The 24,593-nt window shown below is 41.7% G+C and overlaps 1 protein-coding gene across 1 annotated transcript in view; it reads right to left on the reverse strand.

Moving 5' to 3' along the window:
* Positions 1-24,593, reverse strand: part of LOC122557430 (LON peptidase N-terminal domain and RING finger protein 3-like) — a 43,678-nt gene that overhangs the window by 5,370 nt on the left and 13,715 nt on the right. Inside the window, exons 5-11 of the mRNA XM_043705158.2 lie at positions 22,719-22,953; positions 21,853-21,937; positions 14,420-14,534; positions 12,772-12,893; positions 10,166-10,324; positions 1,980-2,142; positions 1,141-1,290 (exon numbers count right to left, since the gene is read on the reverse strand). Coding sequence (XP_043561093.2) covers positions 1,141-1,290; positions 1,980-2,142; positions 10,166-10,324; positions 12,772-12,893; positions 14,420-14,534; positions 21,853-21,937; positions 22,719-22,953 — 1,029 coding nt within the window. The remainder of the gene's footprint in view (positions 1-1,140; positions 1,291-1,979; positions 2,143-10,165; positions 10,325-12,771; positions 12,894-14,419; positions 14,535-21,852; positions 21,938-22,718; positions 22,954-24,593) is intronic.

The raw sequence follows: 24,593 nt of genomic DNA on the forward strand, positions 1-24,593 counted from the left end.
AGCTTGGAACAAGCTGGGACTCATTTGCTTAGAAAAGACGAGAGGTGATCTAATGGTTGTGGTTCTGTTCGCCGAGCTGGGAATTTGTGTTGCAGACGTTTCGTCCCCTGTCTAGGTGACGTCCTCAGTGCTTGGGAGCCTCCTGTGAAGCGCTTCTGTGATGTTGCCTCCGGCATTTGTAGTGGTTTGAATCTGCCGCTTCCGGTTGTCAGTTCCAGCTGTCCGTTGCAGTGGTCGGTATATTGGGTCCAGGTCGATGTGCTTATTGATTGAATCTGTGGATGAGTGCCATGCCTCTAGGAATTGGCTTGTCCTATAATAAGTGTTGTCCCAGTCGACACACACATGCAGAGGACAAGCAACATAAGTTCGACTGGGACAACACTACTATTATAGGACAAGCCAAACAGAGAACAGCCAGGGAATTCCTCGAGGCATGGCACTCATCCACAGATTCAATCAATAAGCACATCGACCTGGACCTAATATACCGACCACTGCAGCGGACAGCTGGAACTGACAACCGGAAGCGGCAGATTCAAACCATTACAAATGGCGGAGGAAAGATCACAGAAGCTCTTCACAGGAGGCTCCCAAGCACTGAGGATGTCACCTAGACAGGGGACAAAACGTCTGCAACACAAATTCCCAGCTCGGCGAACAGAACCACAACAACGAGCACCCGAGCTACAAATCTTCTCCCAAACTTTGATCTAATGGAGATGGTTAAAGTTGTGAAAGGGTTCGGTTGGCTACATGGACAGAAAGTGTTTCCATTTGTGTCACAATCCGAAACCAGTCACCACAATTACAAGTTAAACACTACGAAATCCAACAGAGAATTCAACTGAAAATTCTTTAACCAGAGGTTGGTTAGAATGTGGAGTTCACTCCCATAAAACATAGTGCGGGTCAGTGAATAGCGTAGAAGCATTTAAAGGATGTTACTAAAACAAATGAGAAAGGAGTAGAAGCTGATGTTGATGGAATTAGGGGTGGGAGAAGGCTTGTGCAGTCACTCAGTCAAAAAACCAATTGCTGCAATGTAACGTTTATTGGTTAAGCTTGGGCTGGATGTTTATGTGTTAAAATAATTTCCAAAAGTAATTCTGGTACATATGCAGCTATGAGCTAACACACCTGTATATCTGTATCCTTCCTTGGCATTGGTCCAAAGTGGCTCAGAATTCGAGTCTTCAGTACTTGCTTGAGTGAGCTGAACCACAGGTATGCCTGATCATAGACAAGGTCGTGTAGGCGAACGAGCTCAGTGTAGTCTTCTCCCTCTACCTGTTAGGTGACAAGATTCAGGAGATTACAGAAGATTCAGTACACACATGAGAATTTTGTGGCAAAAGACCAGATAAATGGCACATGCCTTTAGATGCACTTCTACCAGCTTTGCCTACTACCAACCAATGCATTCTTCATGCATTAAGATAAGCAGTGAGGGAACTAGGAGAGAAATAAGGAGAAATTCTGTGAAGCAGTGAGTTGGAATGCATTGACTGAAAGGGTAATGGAAGCAGATTCAATAGTGACTGTTAAGAGAATTGGTAAATACTTGAAAATAATAACTTTGTAGGGTTGCGGTGAAAAAGCAGGACTAACTAGTGGGTCAAATGGCCTCCTATGGCACTGTATAATTCTATGATCTTAGTCAGAAACAAACAGAGAGAACACTGGAGAAACTCAGTGGGTCTGAAGAAGAGTCATACTAGACTTGAAAGGTTAACTCTACTCCTCTCCATAGATGCTGCTAGACTTGTTGAGTTTCTCCAGCAATTTCTGTGTTTGTTTCAGATTTACAGCAGTAGCTGGCTTGCTGTGGGTTTAATCACAGTTTGTCGAATGGTGGAAAAATCCAATGACAAATAAGATTTAATTCAAAAAATAGTCTTTCGTATTGACTCCATCAACAGCAGTCTGCATTCGTCAAAGTAAAACAATGGATCCAGGGTATTCTTGATAAAGCATACCTTTTTATCTTCAAGGTATTCAATATCTGCAGTGCTGTATCCGTCCTTTTCACTGTGTCTTAACACTTTAAACCTTCTCCTGCCAATAGTGTCCACGACTGAACGACCGTCCGAAAATAACTCAACACTTCTGACCTCCAGCATACAGCCATAGTCAGCAAAGCTGTGCAAGATAAAATGAGAACAATTATCTCAAAACTGTAATCGGCTGTGCAGTGGTTAAAATGGTTCAATGGGTCATACTCTCAGTTCAGAGTCGGGATGTTGTTCTCTCACATTCTCCGCCAGGGACTTGAGCTGACAATCCTGATGCAGTGCTGAGGGAATGCTGCAGTTCTGGAGGAGCTGCCTTCAAAAAGAGGTGTTAAAATGAGGCGGTGTTTGCCTTCACAGGTAGAGACTTATTTCAAAGAACAGCTTAATTGTGGGAATGTGTTCTGCATCATCTGGTCATTGTGTTTCCTACTTTACCATATATACATACTTTGTAAGTACTGCAACAGCTATTACCAGAATGTCTTGAAGCAATTAATGGCGCAATGTAAATGCAAGATGTTCATTTCAGTAAGGTATGCTTTGAACTTGTATAAAGTGATTATAACTTTAACATACACAGCTCATTTTTACCCATTTAATCTTGGGATCTGAACTTGACCAGCTGGTATTTATTGCCCATTGGCCTCAAGAGTATGGTGTCCTGCTGGAGTCAAACACTCTTGTTCCTGAGAGACCCTAGTTAACCAGTTGGATTCAATTTTACTTTCAGGTACTATCCCAGAAATTGTTACTGAATTTCACTTCTGAAACCTGATCTGATAGGATTTGAACTCGTGATCTCCAGGCTATTGAATAAGCAACTGAACAACTTGGCTCGCACACCTGTTGCATAACGCTACCTTAAAGGAATTTGGAGCAGAGTGGGAAAGATTTTATATCATCCAGCCAAGGGGGGGGGCAACTGTGAAATTCCATCTCAGAGTGACGCATATCTAATGGAAAAGCTAAGAGCACAGAACAAGCTGCAGAGTCAATTTGCCTGATCTGGAAACATTATCTATGCAGTCAATTGTATCCAGATCATAAATACAGCCAACAAGCAAATGCCTTCTGTTAGTTACTTTGGCAGTGAACACAGCATGAAAGTAGAGCAGGACTTCCTACATGAACTGACCTACACAGAATATAGTACAGAAAGTGTCCATTCAGCCCAACTTGTTTATGCCAGTGCTTTTGCTCCACATCAGCTTCTTTTTAACCCTGCTTCATGAAATCTAATCAGCCTAACTTTCTATATATAGACATGTACAGTATGGAAACAGACCCTTCGGTCTAGCTTGTCAATGCCAACCAGATATCCTAAACTAATCTAGGCCCATTTACCAGCATTTGGTCCATATCCCTCTAAACCCTTCCTATTCATGTACCCATCCAGATGCCTCTTAAATCTTGTAATTGTACCCACTTCCTCTGGCAGCTTATTCCATACTTATCTAACTTCCCTTTATGACTAGAGTCTAATATTAGGGACATGTTGACTTAGTGATTGGGAAAATATGTGGAAAGGATCAGCTCAAGTGTCTGAATGACACTTGTTCCAATTTTGTTATATTGCACAGCTAGTTCTGTTTGAAACACTATTTTCTAGCATTAGTGACTTAATTTCTTTCAGACATGTCTGAGCAACTTTTGGGGAATGAAGTGTGGTTCCTCCTTTAGATTATGTGAGTGAAGAAAGTAATGCTACTTGGGGTTATAGTTAATACTGAGGAAGCCTGCAGCAAAGAAAGCTTTTAATTAACAGCATGGGTGTGATATTTATGAATGAATTTCAATATAGCAGTGAGCAAGAAGGTAGACTTTAGCAGGAAGAGCGGGGGAGCTATAAAACGCATGGAAAATAAGAGCCAACATGAGGCTAAGGAACAATCGGAATTCAAGTGTAAATCTTAAAAAGTAATGCTGGTTGCAGTTTTATTCTCCAGAAAAGGAAGTATTGAGCAGCAATTCAATGCAATTCCTTTAAATTTCTCTCTATTCAGCTCATATTTTTCCAAGTGCTAAGTCAATGTGCCCCTAATATTAGACTCTAATAACATCCCCACTTCACATATCAGACTAACTGATCTGTAAGTTTCATAATGCAGCACAGTGGTACACTGCTGCCTCACCATGCCAGGAACCCAGGTTCAATTCCAGCCTCGGGTGGCTGTCCGTGGGGAGTTTTCCCCGTGTCTGCATGGGTCTTCTCCGGCTGCTCTGATTTCCTCCCACAGACCAAAGATGTGCAGGTTAGGTGGATTGTCATGCTAAAAGCAAAAGCCCCATAGTGTCCAGCCATGTGCAGGTTGGCTGGGTTAACCATTATTAAAACAAACACATGATGGGTTATGGGGTGGGTCTGGGTGGGATCTCTTCAGAGGGTCAGTGCAATCTTGATGGGCCAAATAGTCTCTTTTTGCACTGATTCTGCAATTCTATACCTTCTCTTTCCCTTAGATAAAAGGTAAGGGTGTCACAGTCCTGGTGGACAATAGAACTACTCTTTTATCAGAGAGACAGAGACATAGAGAGAGAGAGAGAGAGAGAGAGAGAGAGAGAGAGAGAGAGAGAGAGAGAGAGAGAGAGGTCAGCCTACCTCAGGCAAGGGGCTAGGTTTGGAAAGACAATTCTTTATGGAGAGTGCAACTAGTGTAAGAATCAAACCTGTGCTGTTGGTATTGTTTCTGTACAGTACTGATGTGGAGTTGCCGTTGTTGGACTGGGATGGATAAGGTCGAAACTCACACAAGACCAGGTATTGGTCCAACAAGTTTATTTGAAATCACAAGCTCTCAGAGCGCTGCTCCTTCATCAGGTGAAGTACTAGCAAGCCAGCTGTCCAGCCAACAAAGCTAACCAACTCTCCCAAAGTCTCTTTTTAAATACTGAACTTTCAAATATACGCAAAAATTAAATCAATCAAGATATATTGAAAAGATCATAGTAAGAGTACATGCAATTCCCCTACCTACTGTACAGTTTAAAAATCAAGATATATTAATTTTTCAGTTTCATTATTCTGTCCATAATAATTTCTTATATTAGCTCCATTAAACACTTTCCCATAATTTATTATTCATTTTTTTCCATAATTTATTAACTTTCCCCAAATATCTAGTACTTCAGATCAATTATCTCAGGACCACAGTAACAAGAAATAATAAAACAAAAGCTACTGAAAACAAAATTGTAAATTCCGAAAGAAGACAATCATGTAAATATAAGGTCACCTTAGCTGTACCAGATCATGGGTTGCTCTCTCATTCGGCAGAGAGACAACTGGTGGTGGTTTAACCTGAGGGTCACCGCACCTCAGGTGAGGGGAGAGGTTGAGAAGGAGACTCTGTCCTGGTAACATCAGCCAGTGTGAGGATTAAAGCCACAATATTGCCATCACAAACCAGCCATCCAGCTCACTAAGCTAAGGAGGCATGGACAAATCAACTCATAAGAAAATGGGGAACAGCTTTTTCTCTCGGATTCCAGACTTTTCAAATTCATATTAATAAGAGCGATGTTGCACACTTCTTCATCATCAGCATAAGCAACTTTAACAAGAATGATTGTAGGAAACTGTTTTATTGGCAAATAGATCAGGAATGCGTTATTACTTACAGATTAATCATAGAGTTATACAGCACAGAAACTGGTCCATGCCAACCAAGTTTCCCAAAATTAAACTAGTCCCACTGACCTGCATTTGGCCCACATCCCTCTAAACCTTTCCTATTCATGTACCTGTCTAAATGTCTTTTAAACGTTGTAACTGCTCCTGAATTGACCACTTCCTCTGGCAATTCATTCCACATACAAACCACCCACTGTATGTGAAAAAGTTATCCCTCAGGTCCCTTATAAAACCTTCTTCTCTCACCTTAAAGATATATCCTCTAGTTTTGAACTTCTTTGAGGAAATTATTCCTATTTATTAAATGCAGCATGGTATATTGATCCAGAATACAGCAGCTGAAAGGGATGGGGAAATGGACTCAAGAGGAAATTTCAAGAGAATTGCTTAAATACTTGGAGGACAAAGATTGTATGACTATGGGGAAATGGCAAAGTAGTTAGTCTAACTAGATAGGTCTTTAAGCAAATGGCACAAGCATGATGATCTGAATGATTTCCTTCTGTAGTTATAGACCATGAGTAAACAGACAAGTTTGCAAGTCTTTCCACGACCACACCCTCTGATCTCCTCCAACCCTACAAACCTCTGAGACCTCCAGTTCTAAAGGTTTGCAAACACACATTTAATGGCATCAGCATTGGAGGAAAGGGCTTCAGCTCCCTTCACCCTGAAAATCCATCCCGATTCCTCTCTATTTCTTATACTTCCATTTATTACGTACTTTATATCCTACCTCTTTGGTCAAGCTTCTGGTTCGTGGCTTAATATGTCATGCAGCTCAGTGTCCCTACCTCGTTCAGTTCAAACTCATCTGTCAGCCCTGTAATGCCTATGATCTCTGAAAACTGTTTAATTATCATTTTCTGGACCCCTTGCCTTACTCTCGTAAGAACCAAGTCTTCAAACAACAAACAGAGAACAAAGAAAATCTACAGCCCAGGAACAGGCCCTTCGGCCCTCCAAGCCTGAGCCGAACCAAATGTACTGTCTAAACCTGTCGCCCAATTCCTAAGCATCTGTATCCCTCTGTTCCCCACCTACTCATGCATTTGTCTTTTAATATCACAGGCAGACTCCAAGGTAGAGCTTAGCTTGCCTCAAATCTAAGCTTCCTTCGCAACCCAGCTTTCTGGAAAATTCTTTTTATTGCCCAAAAAGTGGATCAAGTCTCATATTGTCTTCACTAACTTTAAAAGGAATTCTGCATTGTCTGCCTGCAGCCTACTGACTCCTGCTGGAATCTGGGCTTGAATAATAAAGAATCTTCACAGGATATGACACTTCTCGATTCTGACAGATCATGCAAATTAATGGCCTTTTTAAAAAGTTATTCTCAGTTGTAAACTCTTTCCTTTTCTCCTTTTGCATCTTGTGTATGTGTGCGTGTGTGTGTGTTTCAGTGCATGTGTTTCAGTGCACGCATGCCAGTATGTGCATGTGTTTCAGTGCCTGCGCGTTTCTGTCCGCGTGCGCGCTTCATTGCGCACGCGTGTGTGTGTTGTGACAATCATCCCCTGCATTTGAAGATATAAGACGTGAGAGCAGTATTAAGCCATTCGGTCCATCAAGTCTGCTCTGCCATTTAATCACAGCTAATATGTTTCTCAACCCCATTTTCCTGCCTTTTCCCCATAACCCTTGACTCCTCTACCAATCAAAAACCTATCTATCTCTGTTTTAAATATACTCAATGATGTGGTTCTGTTCACTGAGCTGGGAATTTGTGTTGCAGACGTTTCGACCCCTGTCTAGGTGACATCCTCAGTGCTTGGGAGCCTCCTGTGAAGCTTCTGTGATGTTTCCTCCGGCATTTATATAGTGATTTGTATCTGCCGCTTCCAGTTGTCAGTTCCAGCTGTCCGCTGCAGTGGCTGGTATATTGGGTCCAGGTCGATGTGCTTATTGATTGAATCTGTGGATGAGTGCATTGCCTCTAGGAATTCCCTGGCTGTTCTCTGTTTGGCTTGTCCTATAATAGTAGTGTTGTCCCAGTCAAACTTATGTTGCTTGTCATCTGAGTGTGTGGCTACTAAGGATAGCTGGTCATGTTGTTTCATGGCTAGTTGGTGTTCATGGATGTGGATCGTTAGCTGTCTTCCTGTTTGTCCTATGTAGTGTTTTGTGCAGCTATCCTTAGTAGCTGACAACCGGAAGCGGCAGATACAAATCACTATATAAATACCAGAGGAAACATCACAGAAGCGCTTCACAGGAGGCTCCCAAGCACTGAGGATGTCACCTAGACAGGGGTCGAAACGTGTGCAACACAAATTCCCAGCTCGGCAAAAAGAACCACAACAACAAGCACCCGAGCTACAAATCTTCTCCCAAACTTTTATACTCAATGACTTTTCCTCCATAACTTTATGCAGCAATGAGTTCCACAGATTCAACACCTTCTGTATGAAGAAATTTACCCGTCATCTCAGTTTTAAAGTATTGTCCCATCAATCTGAGGTTGTGTCCTGGTTTCTCCTACTAGTGGAAATATCTCCTCCACATTCACTCTACCCAGACCTCTCAGTATTCTGTAAGTTTCAACCAAAACTCCCTCATTCTTCTAAACTCCATTGAGTACAGACCCAGAGTCATCAGCCACTTCTCACATGACAAGCCCTTCATCCCCAGGATCTTTCCTGTTAAACTCCTCCAGATTCCCTCCAATGCCAGCACATCCTTCCTTAGATACGGGGCCCAAAACTGCTCACAATATTCAAAATGCAGGCTAACCAGAGCCTTATACAGCCTTAGAATACATTTTTGCTCACCTTCTGCTTCAGATTTTCAAAGGCTTTCCCCATTTAGAAAGTAGTCTATGCCTCTATTTTTCTTCCCAAAGTGCATAATAACACACTTTCCCACATTGTATTCCATCTGCCAATTATTTGCCCACTCTCTTAGCCTGTCCAAGTTCTTTCATAACTTACCTGTCCCTCCACCTGTCTTTGTGTCATCTACAAACGTAGCAACAATGCCCTCAATTTCTTCATCCAGATTGTTAATGTATAACATAAATCATTGTGGTTCCAATAGGTACCCCTGTGGAATTCTACTCGTCATCGCTGCTATTCTGAAAAGATCCTCCATCTAGATGTAGGTTTGCTCGCTGACCTGGAAGGTTCATTTTCAAACCCAAACATATAAACAGAAAGCAGGAATCATCAGCAGTGCTTCGTCCAGAGGCTCACTGAAGATGTTACTTAGTATGGTGACAAAACATCTGAAAATGAACCTTTCAGCTCAGCGAGAAAACCTAGACCCAGAACCTCAACCTGAGCTACAAATCTTCTCAAAACTCACTAAGACCCCTCTATCTCTATTCTCTGCCTTCTATAACTCAGCCAGTCCTCAATCCATACCAGTACCTTGCCCCTAACACCACTGGCTCTTATCTGATTTAGCAGCCTCCTGTGCAGCACCTTGTCAAAGGTCTCCTGGAGGAGCAAATAGATCATGTCTACTGGTTCTCCTTTGTCTAACTTACCTCCTCAAAAAAAAATTCTAAGTTGTGCTGACTCAGGTTTATTTTAATTCCAAGAACTCTGCAATCCCAATCTTCATCATAGATGCTAAAATCTTGCCAAATTACCAAGGTTAGGCAAACTAGTCTAAAGGAAGGAGATTGTTGTAGGTACTGGTTGTCCTGGTTATAGTCCTGGTTATAGTGACTGGTTATAACCAGTCTATAGTTTCCTGACTTCTGCCTCCCTCCCTTCTTAAACAGTCTGTTGCATTATCCAATTTCCAGTTCTCTGGGACTCTCCTAATTCCAGTGATTCCTGAAAGATCATCACTTATGCCTGTACAACCTCCTCAGCTATCTCGTTCAGAAATCTGGGCTGTACTCCATCTGTTGCAGGGGATTTATCCTCCTTCAGCCCTTTCATCCTCCCTAGTACCATCTCCTTTGTGATGGCTATTACACTCACCTCTGGCCCTGACTCTCTTGAAGTTCTAGAATGCTGCTGGTGTCTTCCATCATGAAGACTGATGCAAAGTTCCTACTTAGTTCCTCTGCCATTTCTTTGCTCTCCATTACAACTTCTCCAGCCTCATTTTTCAGCTGCTTAATATCTACCCTTGCCTTTCTTTTACCTGTTAGAATTCTTAAACTCTTGCAATCTTCTTTTACATTTCTAGCTAGCTTACTCTCATAATTCATCTTCTCCCCCCACCTTATTGCTGTTTTAGTTATCCTCTGCTGGTTTTTAAAGGGTTCCCAATCTTCTGGATTCCCACTAATCTTGATCACATTGAATGCTTCTTGTTTTGCTTTTATGCTGTCTCTGACCTTCCCTGTCAGCTCTGAATAAGCCAGGCTTCTAATTAACCCCAAAGACAGTTCTGTTGGGGATCAATGTTTTTTTTTGAAAATTGGACTTGGCAAACAAGAGCGTTTGAGGAAACACTCCATGGCCTTTTCAAAAGGAGGGAAAAGAACCACCTCTGAATAGAGTCAAAATATGGAATTTAAAAAGCTAATTTAGCTCTTTCCCCTCTGTGGAACACCACTTACCCTTTAACTGGATCACTCAAGCACATTCCAAACTGTTTGTTGCCAGTCTCCATGCATCTCCGGATCATTAACCGATAACGGGGTTCAAAGATGTGCAGTGGGCATGGGACAGTGGGGTATGCCATGGTGCAGATGAATATTGGCACAGCTTTGTTGAGACTGGAGAAAAAAAAATAAGATTTTGTTTTGCACACGTCCCTTAACTATCAAGTACATAATCGATCTTACATATTTTGGTAACATTTTAATACAAATGAATGTATAGATTGCTCAGTTCCAGATGAAGTTATTCTTGCTGCTTGTGTTCAACAATCCAATCACACATTAATATTGTTCTTATTAAAGCGTTCTCAAAATGAGATGAATCTGATCTACTCCTGCATCTTCGCTGTGACCCATTCAAATCTATTATAACATGATTGCGTTATGCTTGAGACAAGAATAGTTTCTATCACCATTTTTGCTGTATGTCACAGGAACCTAGATGAGAGCCTTACCACCTCAAGCCAACAGAGACTTTGACTAGAAATGGGGTCCTGTGAATGGGTGTGAGTGCAAGTTGTGATCAAGCTGATAGTTGTGGTTATTCAGGTAGTAGGGCCTGTTTCTTAGGTCATTTATGCCCCATAAGCATAAATTTTACAAAGTGATATGGGTGTAATATACATGGTGGCTCATTAGTAAGCACTGCTGCATCACAACAATAGGGACCTGGGTTCGATTCCGGTCTTGGGTGACTGTCTGTGTGGAATTTGCACATTCTCCCCATGTCTGCATGGTTTCCTCCCACAGTCCAAATTTTCACAGGTTAGGTGAACTGGCCATGCTAAATTGCCCACAGTATCCAGGATTGTGCAAGCTAGGTGGATTAGCCATGGGAAATGCAGGGTTACAGGGACAGGATGGGGAAGTGAGTCTGGGTGGGAAGGTCTTTTGAGAGCTAGTATGGACTTGATGGGCCGAATGGGGTCAAGATTAGAGTGGTGCTGGAAAAGCACAGCAGGTCAGGCAGCATCCAAGGAGCAGCAACATCAATGTTTCGGGCAAAAGCCCTTCATCAGGAATGAGCTCATTCCAAGAGGTATCGGCTTTCAGATAGATCACTAGGCCGAGACCTTGATTGCCCTCTCTGGTGGATGTAAAGTATTCCCTGGCACTATTTCAAAGAAGAAAGTGTGACCCCAATAATCAACATCACTACAAATTAATTATGCAATAATGTTGTTTTGATGAGGAGGTGCCAGTGTTAGACTGGGGTGGTCAATGTTAAAAATCACACAACACAGGTTATTGTCCAACATGTTTATTTGGAAGTACTAGCTTTCGGAGAGCTGTTCTTTCATCAGGTAACTAGCTGTGATTTTGTGTGATTTTTAACATTGTTGTTTATGAGAGCTTGCTCTGTGTAAATTGGTGCCTGCATTTTATCAGAATTATCAGTCACAGATTACTAATTGATTATAAAGTAGATTGGAACATCCTGAGTGCACAACACATGCTGCATCAGTGCACATCTAGCTTTCAAAAGGTAAGTATGCTGTGTTAATGCATTGTTAAATATAGTCGTAGAGTTATACAGCTTGGAAACAGAACCTTCAGTCTAACTCATCCATGCCAACCAGATATCCTAAACTGATCTAGTCCCATTTGCCAACATTTAGTCCATATCCTTCTAAACCCTTCCAGTTCAAATTCCCATCCAGATGCCTTTTAAATGTTGTAATTGTACCAGCTTCCACCATTTTCTCTGTCAGTTCATTCCACACATGCATCACCCTCTGAAAGAAAAGCTTGCCCTTCGGGTCCCTTTAAATCATCCCCCTTTCACGGTAAGCCAATGCCCTCTAGTTTTAGACTCTCCTTCCCTGGAAAAAGACCTTCACTATTTATCCTATCCATGCCCCTCGATTTCAAAAACCTCTATAAGGTTACCCCCCAGCCTCTGACACTTCAGGGGAAAAATCCCAAGCCTATTCAGCCTCTCCATGTAGCTCAAACCCTCCAACACTGGCAACATCCTTGTCATCTTTTCTGAACCCTTTCAAGTTTAACAACATCCTTCCTATAGCAGGGAGATCAGAATTGAACACAGTATTCTTAAAGTGGCCTAACCAATGGCCTGTCCAGCCGCAATATGGATCCTAACTCAAACTCAATGCACTGACCAATGAAGGCAAGCATACCAAATGCCTTCTTCACTACCCTGTCTACCTGCAACTCCACTTTCAAGGAACTACGCACCTGCACCCTCGGTCTCTTTGTTCGGCGACGCACTCCAGGGGTCTGTAATTAATTACCTTACCCTATTGACCTTAGCCAACTTACCATTTGAACTATGTACCTTAGTTCATTTTTTTAAACATAATTTGGCTCTCATTCACCTGCACCAATAACTCAGGTTATAGTATTTTCAGGCAGTGGATAAATATATCAAAAAGATCTACAGAAAGAGGCTGGTGACAACAAATGCACATCAACACAAAGAATAATTCTTTAATATTTTGATTCCCGGAAAAAAAGCACTGGTAGAGAGAGTTCTTTAAAGATAATTGATATTAATTCTCTGCCATTTATTTTGGAATTCCAAAATTTCACTTTTGACCTACTTTGACAGTTCCGCCATCTCCTCATCATTAACTCTTTTCCGTTCAGCAAGTTCCTCAGGCAAGTAATGCACAATTAGTTCTTCTATTAGAACAGTTCGGTTGTACTTTCTTAGCGCCTGATACTGAAAAAATGAAGAAAGAGTGTGTCAACATTTCCACTTTGGCTGAGAAGCCATTACAATCTATATAGCTGATGCTAAAATGCAGAACCACAGCAGCATTTAGATCGACTGACATACATCACTCCATCCAAAATGGAACTGCTCAGTAGTGGTAATTTTTAGAAAGCATTCGCATCAATATTAACATTCAGACAAGTAATTTGGCCCAACAAATCAAAACTGGGTTTTGATATTCCATACAAGCCTTCCTACACCCTTAAACCCACCACAAAACAATCTTCCATTCTTTAATTTATCCATTGTGTTTATCCAGCTCCCTTTGAAGGCATCTACCTAGTAAGCTCATTTGATAGTGAGTTTCATTTCTGCTAAATTCTCAAACTGATACATTACTGACAGTTGACATTTGGGGCCCCTGGTTTTGGTTTTGTAGACAAGCAAAAACACCTTATCTACATCTCTCCAATCAAACCTCCATCAGGTCACCCCTCTACTTTTTCTTGTCTAGTGAAATGAATGCCTAGGCAGTTAAAAGTTTCCTGATAATTATAAATGCTCAGGTCTGGTATCCTTCTAGTAAATCTGAAAAGTGGCAGATGGACTCCAACCTGGAAAAGTGTGAAGTGATTCATTTTGGAAGGTTCCATCTGAATGCAGGATACAGGGTTAAAGGCAGGATTCTTGGCAGTGTGGAGGAACAGAGGAATCTTGGGGTCCATGTCCATAGATCTTTCAAAGTTGCTACCCAGGTTGATAGGGTTGTTAAGAAGGAGTATGGTGTGATGGCTTTTATTAGCAGGGGGATTGAGTTTAAGAGTCACAAGGTAATGCTGCAACTCTATAGAGTCCTGGTTAGATGACATTGGAATATTGTGTTCAATTCTAGTTGCTTCATCTTAGGAAGGATTTAGAGAGGGTGCAGAGATTTACCAGGATGCTGCCTGGACCAGAGGGCATGTCTTATGAAGAAAGATTGAGAGGGCTAAGACTTTTCTCATTTGTGCGAAGAAGGATAGAGGCAACTTGATAGAGGTGTACAAGACAATGAGAGGCATAAATAGAGTGACTATTTAGAGACTTTTCCCAGGGCAGAAATGGCTATCACAAGAGGGCCATAATTTTAAGGTGATTGGAGGAAGATTTAGGGGAGAAATTAGAGGTTGGTTCATCACACAGATAGTGGTGGGTGTGTGGAATGCACTGCCAGCAGTGGTATTAGAATCAGATACATTAGGGACATGTAAGCGACTCTTGGATAGGCACATGGATGACAGTAAAATGTAGGGTAAGTAGATTAGTTTGACGTTAGAGTAGGATAAAAGATTGGCACAACATCGAGGGCCGAAGGGCCTGTACTGTACTGTTCTATATTGTACGTTCTACATCCTTTTTAAAATGTGGTTTATATAGTTAATGCTATCAGCTGTGTAAACACAGTACATGCTATATATATATATGCATGCTACAGTACACCATGGAATGAGCACTGATCACAATGGATAGTTTCATACATGGATTAGACTTACCTCAGGTAAGACCTCTTTACAAAGAGGACATTTTGGACTGTGATCTATGCACCGCTCAACACACTTAAGACAAAATGTGTGCCCGCATGGCGTGGTGATGGGCTCATAGTACAGCCTAAAAGAAAACAAAATAAACAAACGCAGACCACAAGCATCTTGCGACAGAGGTAAGATATGGAAACTATTGTCAGGGCAGAAATGTAAACTTTCTTTTAAAATGCTGATTAAGGGCTGGGATGTTAGTGCTCAGGGAATGGGAAATTCTCATTTCAATGACCCATGGGCAGCATCCAGCACTCTCCCAGGAAAAGTGAAAGATGGGCAGATTCATAGCAAAGTTCCCTTTCACTCTAAAATAAAACGAAGGACTGCGGATGCTTGCGACCTGAAGCAAAAACTCCACAGAACTACTGCGCCTCTCCAGCAATTTCTGCTTTTGGTCCCCTTCACACTGCTGCAACCTCAGGTGAAAACACTTCATGCACGACAGTGAATGTTGGACCATTACCTTCAGCAGAGATTGCACAGGTGACAATTAATGCTAAACTCAGGACAGATTTTTACCCATGTCTGATACACACTGCTCAAACTCACTGTACACTGAAGCCAAGCAGCCAGCAGCAGAGAATTTCAACTCCATAACCTCGGCTAGATCTGAGCCCCAGTCTCAGAATTGAGAATCCATTGTCTAACCTACTGCATCACACAGTTTACTTGTACAAACACTTAAATGCTATTTTATGTGAACCAGTTAAATAAAGTCATACAGCAGTTGAAAAGAAAACGCTATGTCATTGGTTTTAATCCATACTTTACCTTACATTCAAATTAGCTGCTGTTTAATTTTTGAGTTAATGAAGAAAGTGTTTTGGCAACTGAGTTTTTTTTCATTCATTCATGGGATCTGGATGTCAACAGCAAGGCCAGTATTTATTGCCCATCCCTAATTTGCCCAGAGGGCAGTTGAGAGCCAACTACGTTGCTGTGGGTGTGAAGTCACATGTAGGCCAGACTCTTATGCATGTCTGAAATACAGGAGTTTTAAATTATTGTAAGTGGTCCTGCAGAGGCAGAACCATATTTTGACTCCTAATTGCAAATCTAAATATAATTAAGCCAGTGTTTTTGACATATTCATTAGGGAATAAAGAGATCATGGATGTCTAAACCAGTGCCCCACTCTCGGACTTAAAATGAAGGAAGGTATATTTATAACACAATCAAAAGACCCAAATGCGAGCTTGATAATACTTCTAAGTCAAGCCAATGGAAGGAGATAAAAGCCGGAAAGATTGTGAGTCAGGCATGGGATGGACGGAACATCAGAGACTAACATCACTAACTATAGCTCCAGGCCATGATGCGCATGTTGCCATCACAATTCAGATGTTTTGAGCAAAGTGTAACTAACCAACACCACAATGGGATCAAGACAAGACTATAAGTGATCATTCCTTTGCTAAGATATTTGATAACCCTGAGGGGCACACTTGTCAGAAACCTTATGTCTTGCTGTACTGTATTGCAACAGTGACTAAATCCCCATCCATCAGTTCACAGCAATAAAAAGGATTAAACTAGTGAGTAAAAGCCTATCAATTCTAAACTAGCTGGGTTGTTAGGAATATTTGCAACTAATTCTGGGACAAGTCACTCTCAGTGCGGCCAACAGTATTTCTTTGGTTGTTTCTGCTTCTTGGTCATCCTACCTCATGTCCAGCACCATGAAAAATACACTAGCAGCATCCATTCTTCAAACCTACCCAATACATTGCAGGCATTGATCTTGGATCTTCAGTAAAATTGTTGTTTCACGTCCAAGCCATGCTTGCGTTATTTCACTCTTGGCTCTGACCATCCTAGAGACTCACACTATTCCTCTCAAACAAATCATTTCTGCTCTATCCGATCGGCCCTAACTTTCTCTGATCATTCTCTTATTCCTCACGTATGAGTAAAATGCCTTTGCGTTCACCCTAATCCTTCTTGCTAAGCCTTTTTTGTGCCCCCTCCTGGCTCTCCTCAGTTCATTTCTGAGATAGTGGAGGGAACTTGTGCGTGGAGTCTGAGCAGATAGGGGAAGCCCTAAATGAGCTTTTTGCTTTGGTTTTCACCGAGTAAAGGGACCTTGTTGTGAATGAAAACTTTGAGGAGCTGGGAAACAGTCTTGACCAAATCAAGATTGATGAAATTGATGTGCTGGAAATTTTGGAAAACATTAAGATTGATAAGTCCCCAGGGCCAGATCAGATTTATCCTAGGCTGCTCCGGGAAGCAAGAAAGGAGGTTGCTAAGCCGTTGACGAGGATATTTGCCTCCTCACTCTCCACGGGAGTCGTACCGGAAGATTGCAAGGAGGTGAATGTTGTTCCTCTTTTCAAGAAGGGTAATAGGGAAATCTCTGGCAATTACAGACCCATCAGTCTTACGTCTGTGGTCAGCAAAGTTTTGGAAAGGATTCTGAGGGATAGGATTTATGACTATTTGGCAAAGCACAGTGTGATTAAAGGCAGTCAGCATGGCTCTGTGAGGGGCAGGCCAAGCCTCACAAATCTTATTGAGTTCTTTGAGGAGATGACAAGACAGGTGGATGAAGGTCGAGCAGTGGATGTGGTGTATACGGACTTCAGCAAGGCATTTGATAAGGTTCCCCATGGTAGGCTCATTCATAAAGTCAGGATGCATGGGATAAGGGGAATTTGGCTTTCTGGATTCAGAATTGGCTGGCTGACAGAAGGCAGAGAGTGGTTGTAGATGGAAAGTATTCTGCCTGGAGGTCAGTATTGAGTGGGGTCCCGCAGGGTTCTGTTCTTAGGCCTTTGCTCTTTGTAGTTTTAAAAATGACTTGGATGAGGAGGTTGAGGGGTGGGTTTGTAAATTTGCAGATGACACAAAGGTTGTAGGTGTGATCGATAGTATCGAGAGCTATTGTAGGCTGCAGCGCGACATAGACAGGATGCAGAGCTGGGCTGGGAAATGGCAGGTGGAGTTCAACCTGGATAAATGCGCAGTGATGCATTTTGGACGATTGAACTCAAATGTTGAATATAAGATTAAAGAAAGGATTCTTGGCAGAGTGGAGGAACAGAGGGATCTGGGTGTGCAAGTACATAGAGCCCTCAGTTGCCACCCAAGTGGATAGGGTTGTTAAGAATGCACATGGTGTTTTGTCTTTCATTAACAGGAGGATCGCGTTTAAGAGCCACGAGGTTTTGCTGCAGCTCTACAAGTCCCTGATGAGACCACACTTGAAATATTGTGTCCAGTTCTGGTCGCCCTACTATAGGAAAGATACAGAGGCTTTGGAGAGGGTGCAAATAAGGTTTACCAGGATGCTGCCTGGACTGGAAGGTTTGTCTTATGAAGAAAGGTTGAATAAGCTCAGGCATTTCTCTCTGGAGAGAAGGAGGAAGAGAGGAGACGTGATCGAGGTATACAAGATAATGAGTGGAATAGATAGAGTCAATAGCCAGAGATGTTTCCCCAGGGCAGGATTGACTGGTACGAGGAGTCATAGTTTGAAGAGATAAGGGAGGAAGGTATAAAGGAGATGTCAGAGGTAGGTTCTTTACGCAGAGATTTGTGAATGCATGGAATGCGTTCCAGCAGTGGTGGTTGAAGCAGTCATTTGGTGCATTTAAGCAACTGCTGGACACGGAGAGCAGTGGGTTGAGGGGTGTGTAGGTTATTATATTTTACACAAGGATTAAACCTTGGGACAACATCGTGGGCCAAAGGACCTGTTCTGTACTGTACTTTTCTATGTTCTATGTGATGGACTCATTTCCTTGTTTTCCAGTAAAAAGATCTCTGGTCTTTCCAAAACTTTCCAAAAACAGTAGCAGTTAGTCTCACATACACCTCCAATTCTCTAGTATGAATCCATACAAATATTCTCACTGTCCAACTGCATTCCAACTATAATCTCTTCATACTTCATGACTGACTGGCTGATGTGGTTTTATTTTTCCTAATAATGTATATAGGATAAGGGTTTTCTGTGATTTGGAAGGAATAGATAGGCTGTTTTATTTTCATTTGAGCAGTGAATGTTGGGGGATTTTTAACAAAGATTGTAAAGGAGATTGAGGTGGTTAAGTAGTGAGAAAGGTTTTACTGGATGGAGGGTTAGTAACCAAAGGACACAGATAATAGGCAAATAAATGTCTGCGTGGGTTTCCTCCGGGTGCTCCGGTTTCCTCCCACAGTCCAAAGATGTGCAGGTTAGGTGAATTGGCCATGCTGAATTGCCCATGGTGTTAGGTAGGGGGTAGGTGTGGGGGTATGGGTGGGTTTCGCTTCGGCGGGTCGGTGTGGACTTGTTGGGCCGAAGGGCCTGTTTCCACACTGTAATCTAATCTAATCTAAAAAAAAACACTGACAGGAAAAGAAATGAAAAAAGATGTGATACGTGTTATAATCTGGAAAACAATACATGAAAGAATAGTAAAATATTAAATTGTGCCTTTCAAAGTGAATTTGATAAATATGTGTAAGTGAATAACATTCAGGACAATGTGTGTAAGCAGGGGAGTGGGATAGATAAGAGTCATAGAGATGTACAGCATGGAAACAGACCCTTTGGTCCAACCTGTCCATGCCGATCAGATATCCCAACTCAATCTAGTCCCACCTGCCAGCATCCGGCCATATCCCTCCAAACCCTTCCTATTCATATACCCATCCAAATGCCTCTTAAATGTTGCAATTGTACCAGCCTCCACCACATCCTCTGGCAGCTCATTCCATACACGTACCACCCTCTGCATGAAAAAGTTGCCCCTTAGGTCTCTTGTATATCTTTCCCCTCTCACCCTAAACCTATACCCTCTAGTTCTGGACTCCCCCAACCCAGGGAAAAGACTTTGCCTATTTACCCTATCCATGCCCCTCATAATTTTGTAAATCTCTATAAGGTCACCCCTCAGCCTCCGACGCTCCAGGAGAAATAGCCCCAGCCTGTTCAGCCTCTTCCTATAGCTCAAATCCTCCAACCCTGGCAACATCCTTGTCAATCTTTTCTGAACTCTTTTAAGTTTCACAACATCCTTCCGATAGGAAGGAGACCAGAATTGCACACAATATTCCAAAAGCGGCCTAACCAATGTCCTCCCAACATGACCTCCCAACTCCTGTACTCAATACTCTGACCAATAAAAGAAACATACCAAACACCTTCTTTACTATCCTATCTACCTGCAACTCCACTTTCAAGGGGCTATGAACCTGCACTCCGAGGTCTCTTTGTTCAGCAACATTCCCTGGGACATTACCATTGTGCGTATCAGTCCTACTAAGATTTGCTTTCCCAAAATGCAGCACCTCGCATTTATCTGAATTAAACTCCATCTGTCACTTCTCAGCCTATTGGCCCATCTGGTCCAGATCCTGTAGTATTCGGAGGTAACCCTCTTTGCGTGTACTACACCTCCAATTTTGGTGTCATCTGCAAACTTATTAACTGTAAATTAGCTTCCTTTAGAGATATGACTGTGTAGAGATGTGGCCTCCTTATGTTGTGCACGTCGCTATAGAATTAAAATGATCTGCTCTCTCTGTGTACCTTATTAATTATCCTCCAATAAGCTTGTTTGAGATACTGCTACAAGGTCAAGTTGAATGTCATCAGCAAATTTGAAATTGTTTAAAAATCATCCTACGTAGTAAACAGTTCTGAGATGATTTGCAGTTCAAGAAGAATAAATATTGTACGTGGTTTGGGATAATACTGCTTCATTGAATCCCTACAATGTGGAAACAGGCTATTCAGCCCAACAAGCCTACACTGACCCTCAGAAGAGTAACCCACCCAGACCCATTCCCCAAACTAATGCACCTAGCAGACACATCCCTGAATACTAGGGGTAATTTCCCATGGCCATTTGACCTAGCTTGCACATCTTTGGACTGTAGGAGGAAACTCACACAGAGACAGGGAGAATGTGCAAACTCCACACAGACATTCTGCCCAAGGCTGGAATTGAACCTGGATCCCTGATACTGAGGCAGCAGTGCTAACCATTGAGCCACTGTGCCACCCCACTGCTGCTAAGGAAAATGCATATTTGTTAATAGCTTTTGAAGAGTTTTTCCCAAATTATTCTCAAGCCAGACCCCAGCTTGTCAATAAAACATTAATGTTTGTGCTTTATCATTGATGTCTGCATATTATAGATCAATGCATGCTGCCTCATATACACATGAAAATTTGAAATTTTAAACTGATTTCTGTAATTACTAAGCACGCGATTCCTATAGGTTTCAGCCAAGCTTTTTATATTTCCAGGTGACAAAAGACTCAGTGACGTCCTCTCTCCTCATTCTTCATCACTCCTGTCACTCTCTAAATCCCTTTCACAACCTCCGCATGTCCCAAGGCACTTTATAGCAAACTTGCATGCTGTGTACAAACAGAGGAAGGCAGTGGTGCAGTAGTAATATTACTGAATTCTCTAATCTTGAGACAAAGATTTACATCTGGAAACATGGCTTCACATCCTACTGTGGATTCTGTCATTTATTAAATTTGGAATTGAAAGCTAGTCTCAGGAACGCTGTCTCATTTTTACTGTATCAGTTGTGTATGGTAGAAATGACAAATAAAGCTACTCTATTGTAGTGCCATCATCAATCATTGTAAAATACCATTCACTTAACTCATGCCCTCTCAGGAAGGAATCTGCCAAATTTATCTGGTTGTGCTGACATCACCTCAGCAATATTGTTGATGCTTGATCTCCCGCTAGAATGGCACCAACTAGTCAATCAGCTCAAGGGCAATTAGGGATGGGCAACAAATGCTGGCCTTGCCAGTGACTCCCACACCCCATGAAAGAACAATGGCCTCTTTTGAAATATAGGAAATGTAGCAGTCAATCTATATAGCAAATGTGTACACAAACGCAATGTGATAATTACCAGAAAATCTACAAAGTTGCTGCATGGTCGCAATCACATTTCAGCTTCTAGAAACTTGCTGTGTGCAAATTGGTCACTACAATTCTTATAATGCACAAGTGTTTCATTTTACTTAATGTGTTTTGAGAGGTCAAGGTCTTGTAAGGTGCTATATAAATACAAGTCAATGATTCTGAAGATTAGGTTCCCAACAGTGTGGAAACAGGCCCTTCGGCCCAACAAGTCCACACTGATCCTCTGAAGAGTAACCCCCCCCCCGGACCCATTTCCCTCTGAATGATGCACCTAATGCTATGGGCAATTTAGAATTGCCAATTCACCTGAACTGCACACCTTTGAAGTGTGGGAGGAAACGCATACAGTCACAGGAATTGAACCAGGGTCCCTGGCACTATGAGGCAGCAGTGCTAACTACAGAGCCACCATAGTCAGTCAATCAGAGAGAGTCAAGAAAGAAATGAGTCAAGTAGAATGATAACGTTTGCATGCAAAGAATAGTGGGGATTAGCACGTACCTCATACATAGGGAGCACTCCAGGTCAAACGCATCAACAAGCTTTGGTAAGGTATCTTGTTCTCTCCTGGGACTCTGTGACCTGGCTACATGTTTGAATAAAACATGTTAAATTACATAAGTCAAACAGTGTGACATTAAGCAGAATATAAATGATCTTTTTTGAATACTGAAACATAATAATATGATATAACATAACATTTATCAACTATTAAATATCAACAATGAGAAAAACCTTTGTTCGTGAGATGTTTTGAATTTAGAATCCTTATTTACTTAAGATTACAATGAAGGAAATGGATTTTTCTGGTGCTAGAACTGACCAGAATTGGAGTATGATCAGTGGAAGATTGGCCACCACGAGTGATTTTCATGGATAAAAATGGATGGAATGGTGCAACATGGTTCTTAAAAGTACAAGAACAAGTTATGGAAATTTTTTAAAGTTATAAGACATAATGAACAATACAGCACAGGAAGAGGCCTTTCAGTTGCCCAAGCCTGCACCAATTCCTGGTGCCACTACTTATTGCCCATACGTAGTTTCAACCCTCTGTCCGCTTCCTGCTCATGTGTCAATCAAGATATGTCTTAAATGTTGCTAATATGCCTGCTTCCACCACCATCACCAGCAGTGCATTCCAGGCACCCACCACCCTCTGTGTGAAAAAACTTCCGTCATTCTCCCTTAACTTTCTCCCTGTCACCTAAAGAAAATTTTATAATGGTCCAGTTAACCACTGATCTCATGTATAAGTGGAGAGAATTGCTGAATGCCATGTTGAAAATGATGAAAACCCCAGGTTCAAAGAACAAAACTTAACCAAGTCATGTATGCACCCTAACATGTACTCAACCCCAAGGTACCTCGCTTATTGCATTTGGTGTAGCCTTCAGTTGTTCCAGGTTCTTCTTCTTTAAAAGCACTGTGCTTTGTTTTCAAAGTATTCTTCTTTTCAGAAATCTTCAAGGCTGGTTCTGTGGACAAATTCTTCAAGGTGTCTTGATTTTCACTCATTACTTGAGCTGGTTTTGTTGAGTTACAGTAGGAGTGGGACTTCCATTCCTGTTTGGTTTCAAAGCCAGTTGTATCGACATTTACCTTGAAGAGACAAAATGATGTAATTATAAAAAGAAACAGAATCTGACATTGAATAAATAAAGCTCTTTATTAATCGAACAATACCCTGAAAGAATTGCATTTTTGCCCATGAGTCCATATGAAATAATCCATCACTGAATTATCATTCAAAAGTTAAACACAGCAGATACTGAAAACCTGAAATAAACATGTAGACTGCTGGAAATACATAAGGCATACTGCACCTGGCAAGAGAGAAACAGAGTTAACATTTCAAGCTGAGATCCTGAGCTAACTGTGTTTCACTTTCAACAGAATTACCATGGCTGTTTAGTTGGTGGATAGAGTTCAATCAGACAATTTCAAGATCAATATAAAAACCAAAAGAACTACAGATGCTGTAAATCAGAAACCAGTTCTAGGAAGGGTTACTCGACCCAAAAAGTTAACTCTGATTTCTCTCCACAGATACTGCCAGACCTGTTGAGCTTTTCCAGCAATTTTGTTTTTGCTCAGTAGGAATATAGGAAGGGTTTAGAGGGATGTGGGCCATTGCAGGCTCGATTTCCTGTAGTTATTATATTTCAGTACTTTAAGATTTTTTTTGATTCATAGGAAGGGTTTAGAGGGATGTGGGCCAAATGCTGGCAAATGGAACTAGATTAATTGAGGTTATCTGGTGAGCATGGATGGGTTAGTCCAAAGGGTCTGTTTCCATACTGTACAACTCCATGACCTGTTAACAGCACCAGGCAGAAAGTGGGGATATCTCTCCCTCTAACAGATTTTTGCCTTTGAATACTGCTGAGTCAGGTGGTTTCTCAGGGGAATACAGTCAAAGCCAAGGCCCAGGCACCAGGAGTGGCCCAGCTGAATGTTTGGTGGAGACAGAGATGCCCAAAAACACAGTCTGAGAGCAATAGTGACAGGACATTCTATTGTAAGGGGAACAGACGGACATTTCTACAGCCGTTGACATAACACCAGGATGGTCCATTGTCTCCCTGGTTCCAGGATCAAGGATGTCACTGAGACATTGCATGATAATCTTAAGGACAAGGGAGAACAGCTAGAGGTCATTATCGATTTACCTATTTATAAATTTATTGTACCAAATGACATAGTTAAAAAGAGGTCTTGCAATCAGAATACATGGAGCGAGAAACATGATTCAGGGGGACACAGATCTTAGCAGGGAGACACGAGTGAGGAAACAAAGATGGAAATTAAAGATAAAAAAGTGGAAAGCAACATTAAAAGACAGAGGAAATAAGCACTAGCACCAAATAGGGCTGGAGTACAAAGAACAAGTGTAAAAATGTCAAAAAGACAAGTCTAAAGATATTATATTTGAATACACAGAGCTTTCACAATAAGGCAGATGAGTTAACAGCACAAATAATTATAGACAGGTACAATATGATTACAATTAGGGAGAAACGGCTCTGGGTTGAGAACAGAAGGTCCAAGGGCATGCAATCCTTAGGAAGGTGGAAAAGACAAAAAATGGAAAAGGAGGTAGGGTGGCATTATTACTGAAAGCGGAAACTAGTGCAATTGTGAAATCAGATGTAGCACAAGAAATCGAGACGTGGAATCAGTCTGGATGGAGCTAAGAAGTAACAAGAGCAGGAAACATTAATGAGAATTATCTGCGGAAA

This window comes from Chiloscyllium plagiosum, unplaced genomic scaffold, assembly GCF_037043375.1.
Source record: "Chiloscyllium plagiosum isolate Xiang-an unplaced genomic scaffold, Cpla_swu_hap1 HiC_scaffold_11, whole genome shotgun sequence".
NCBI lineage: Eukaryota > Metazoa > Chordata > Chondrichthyes > Orectolobiformes > Hemiscylliidae > Chiloscyllium > Chiloscyllium plagiosum.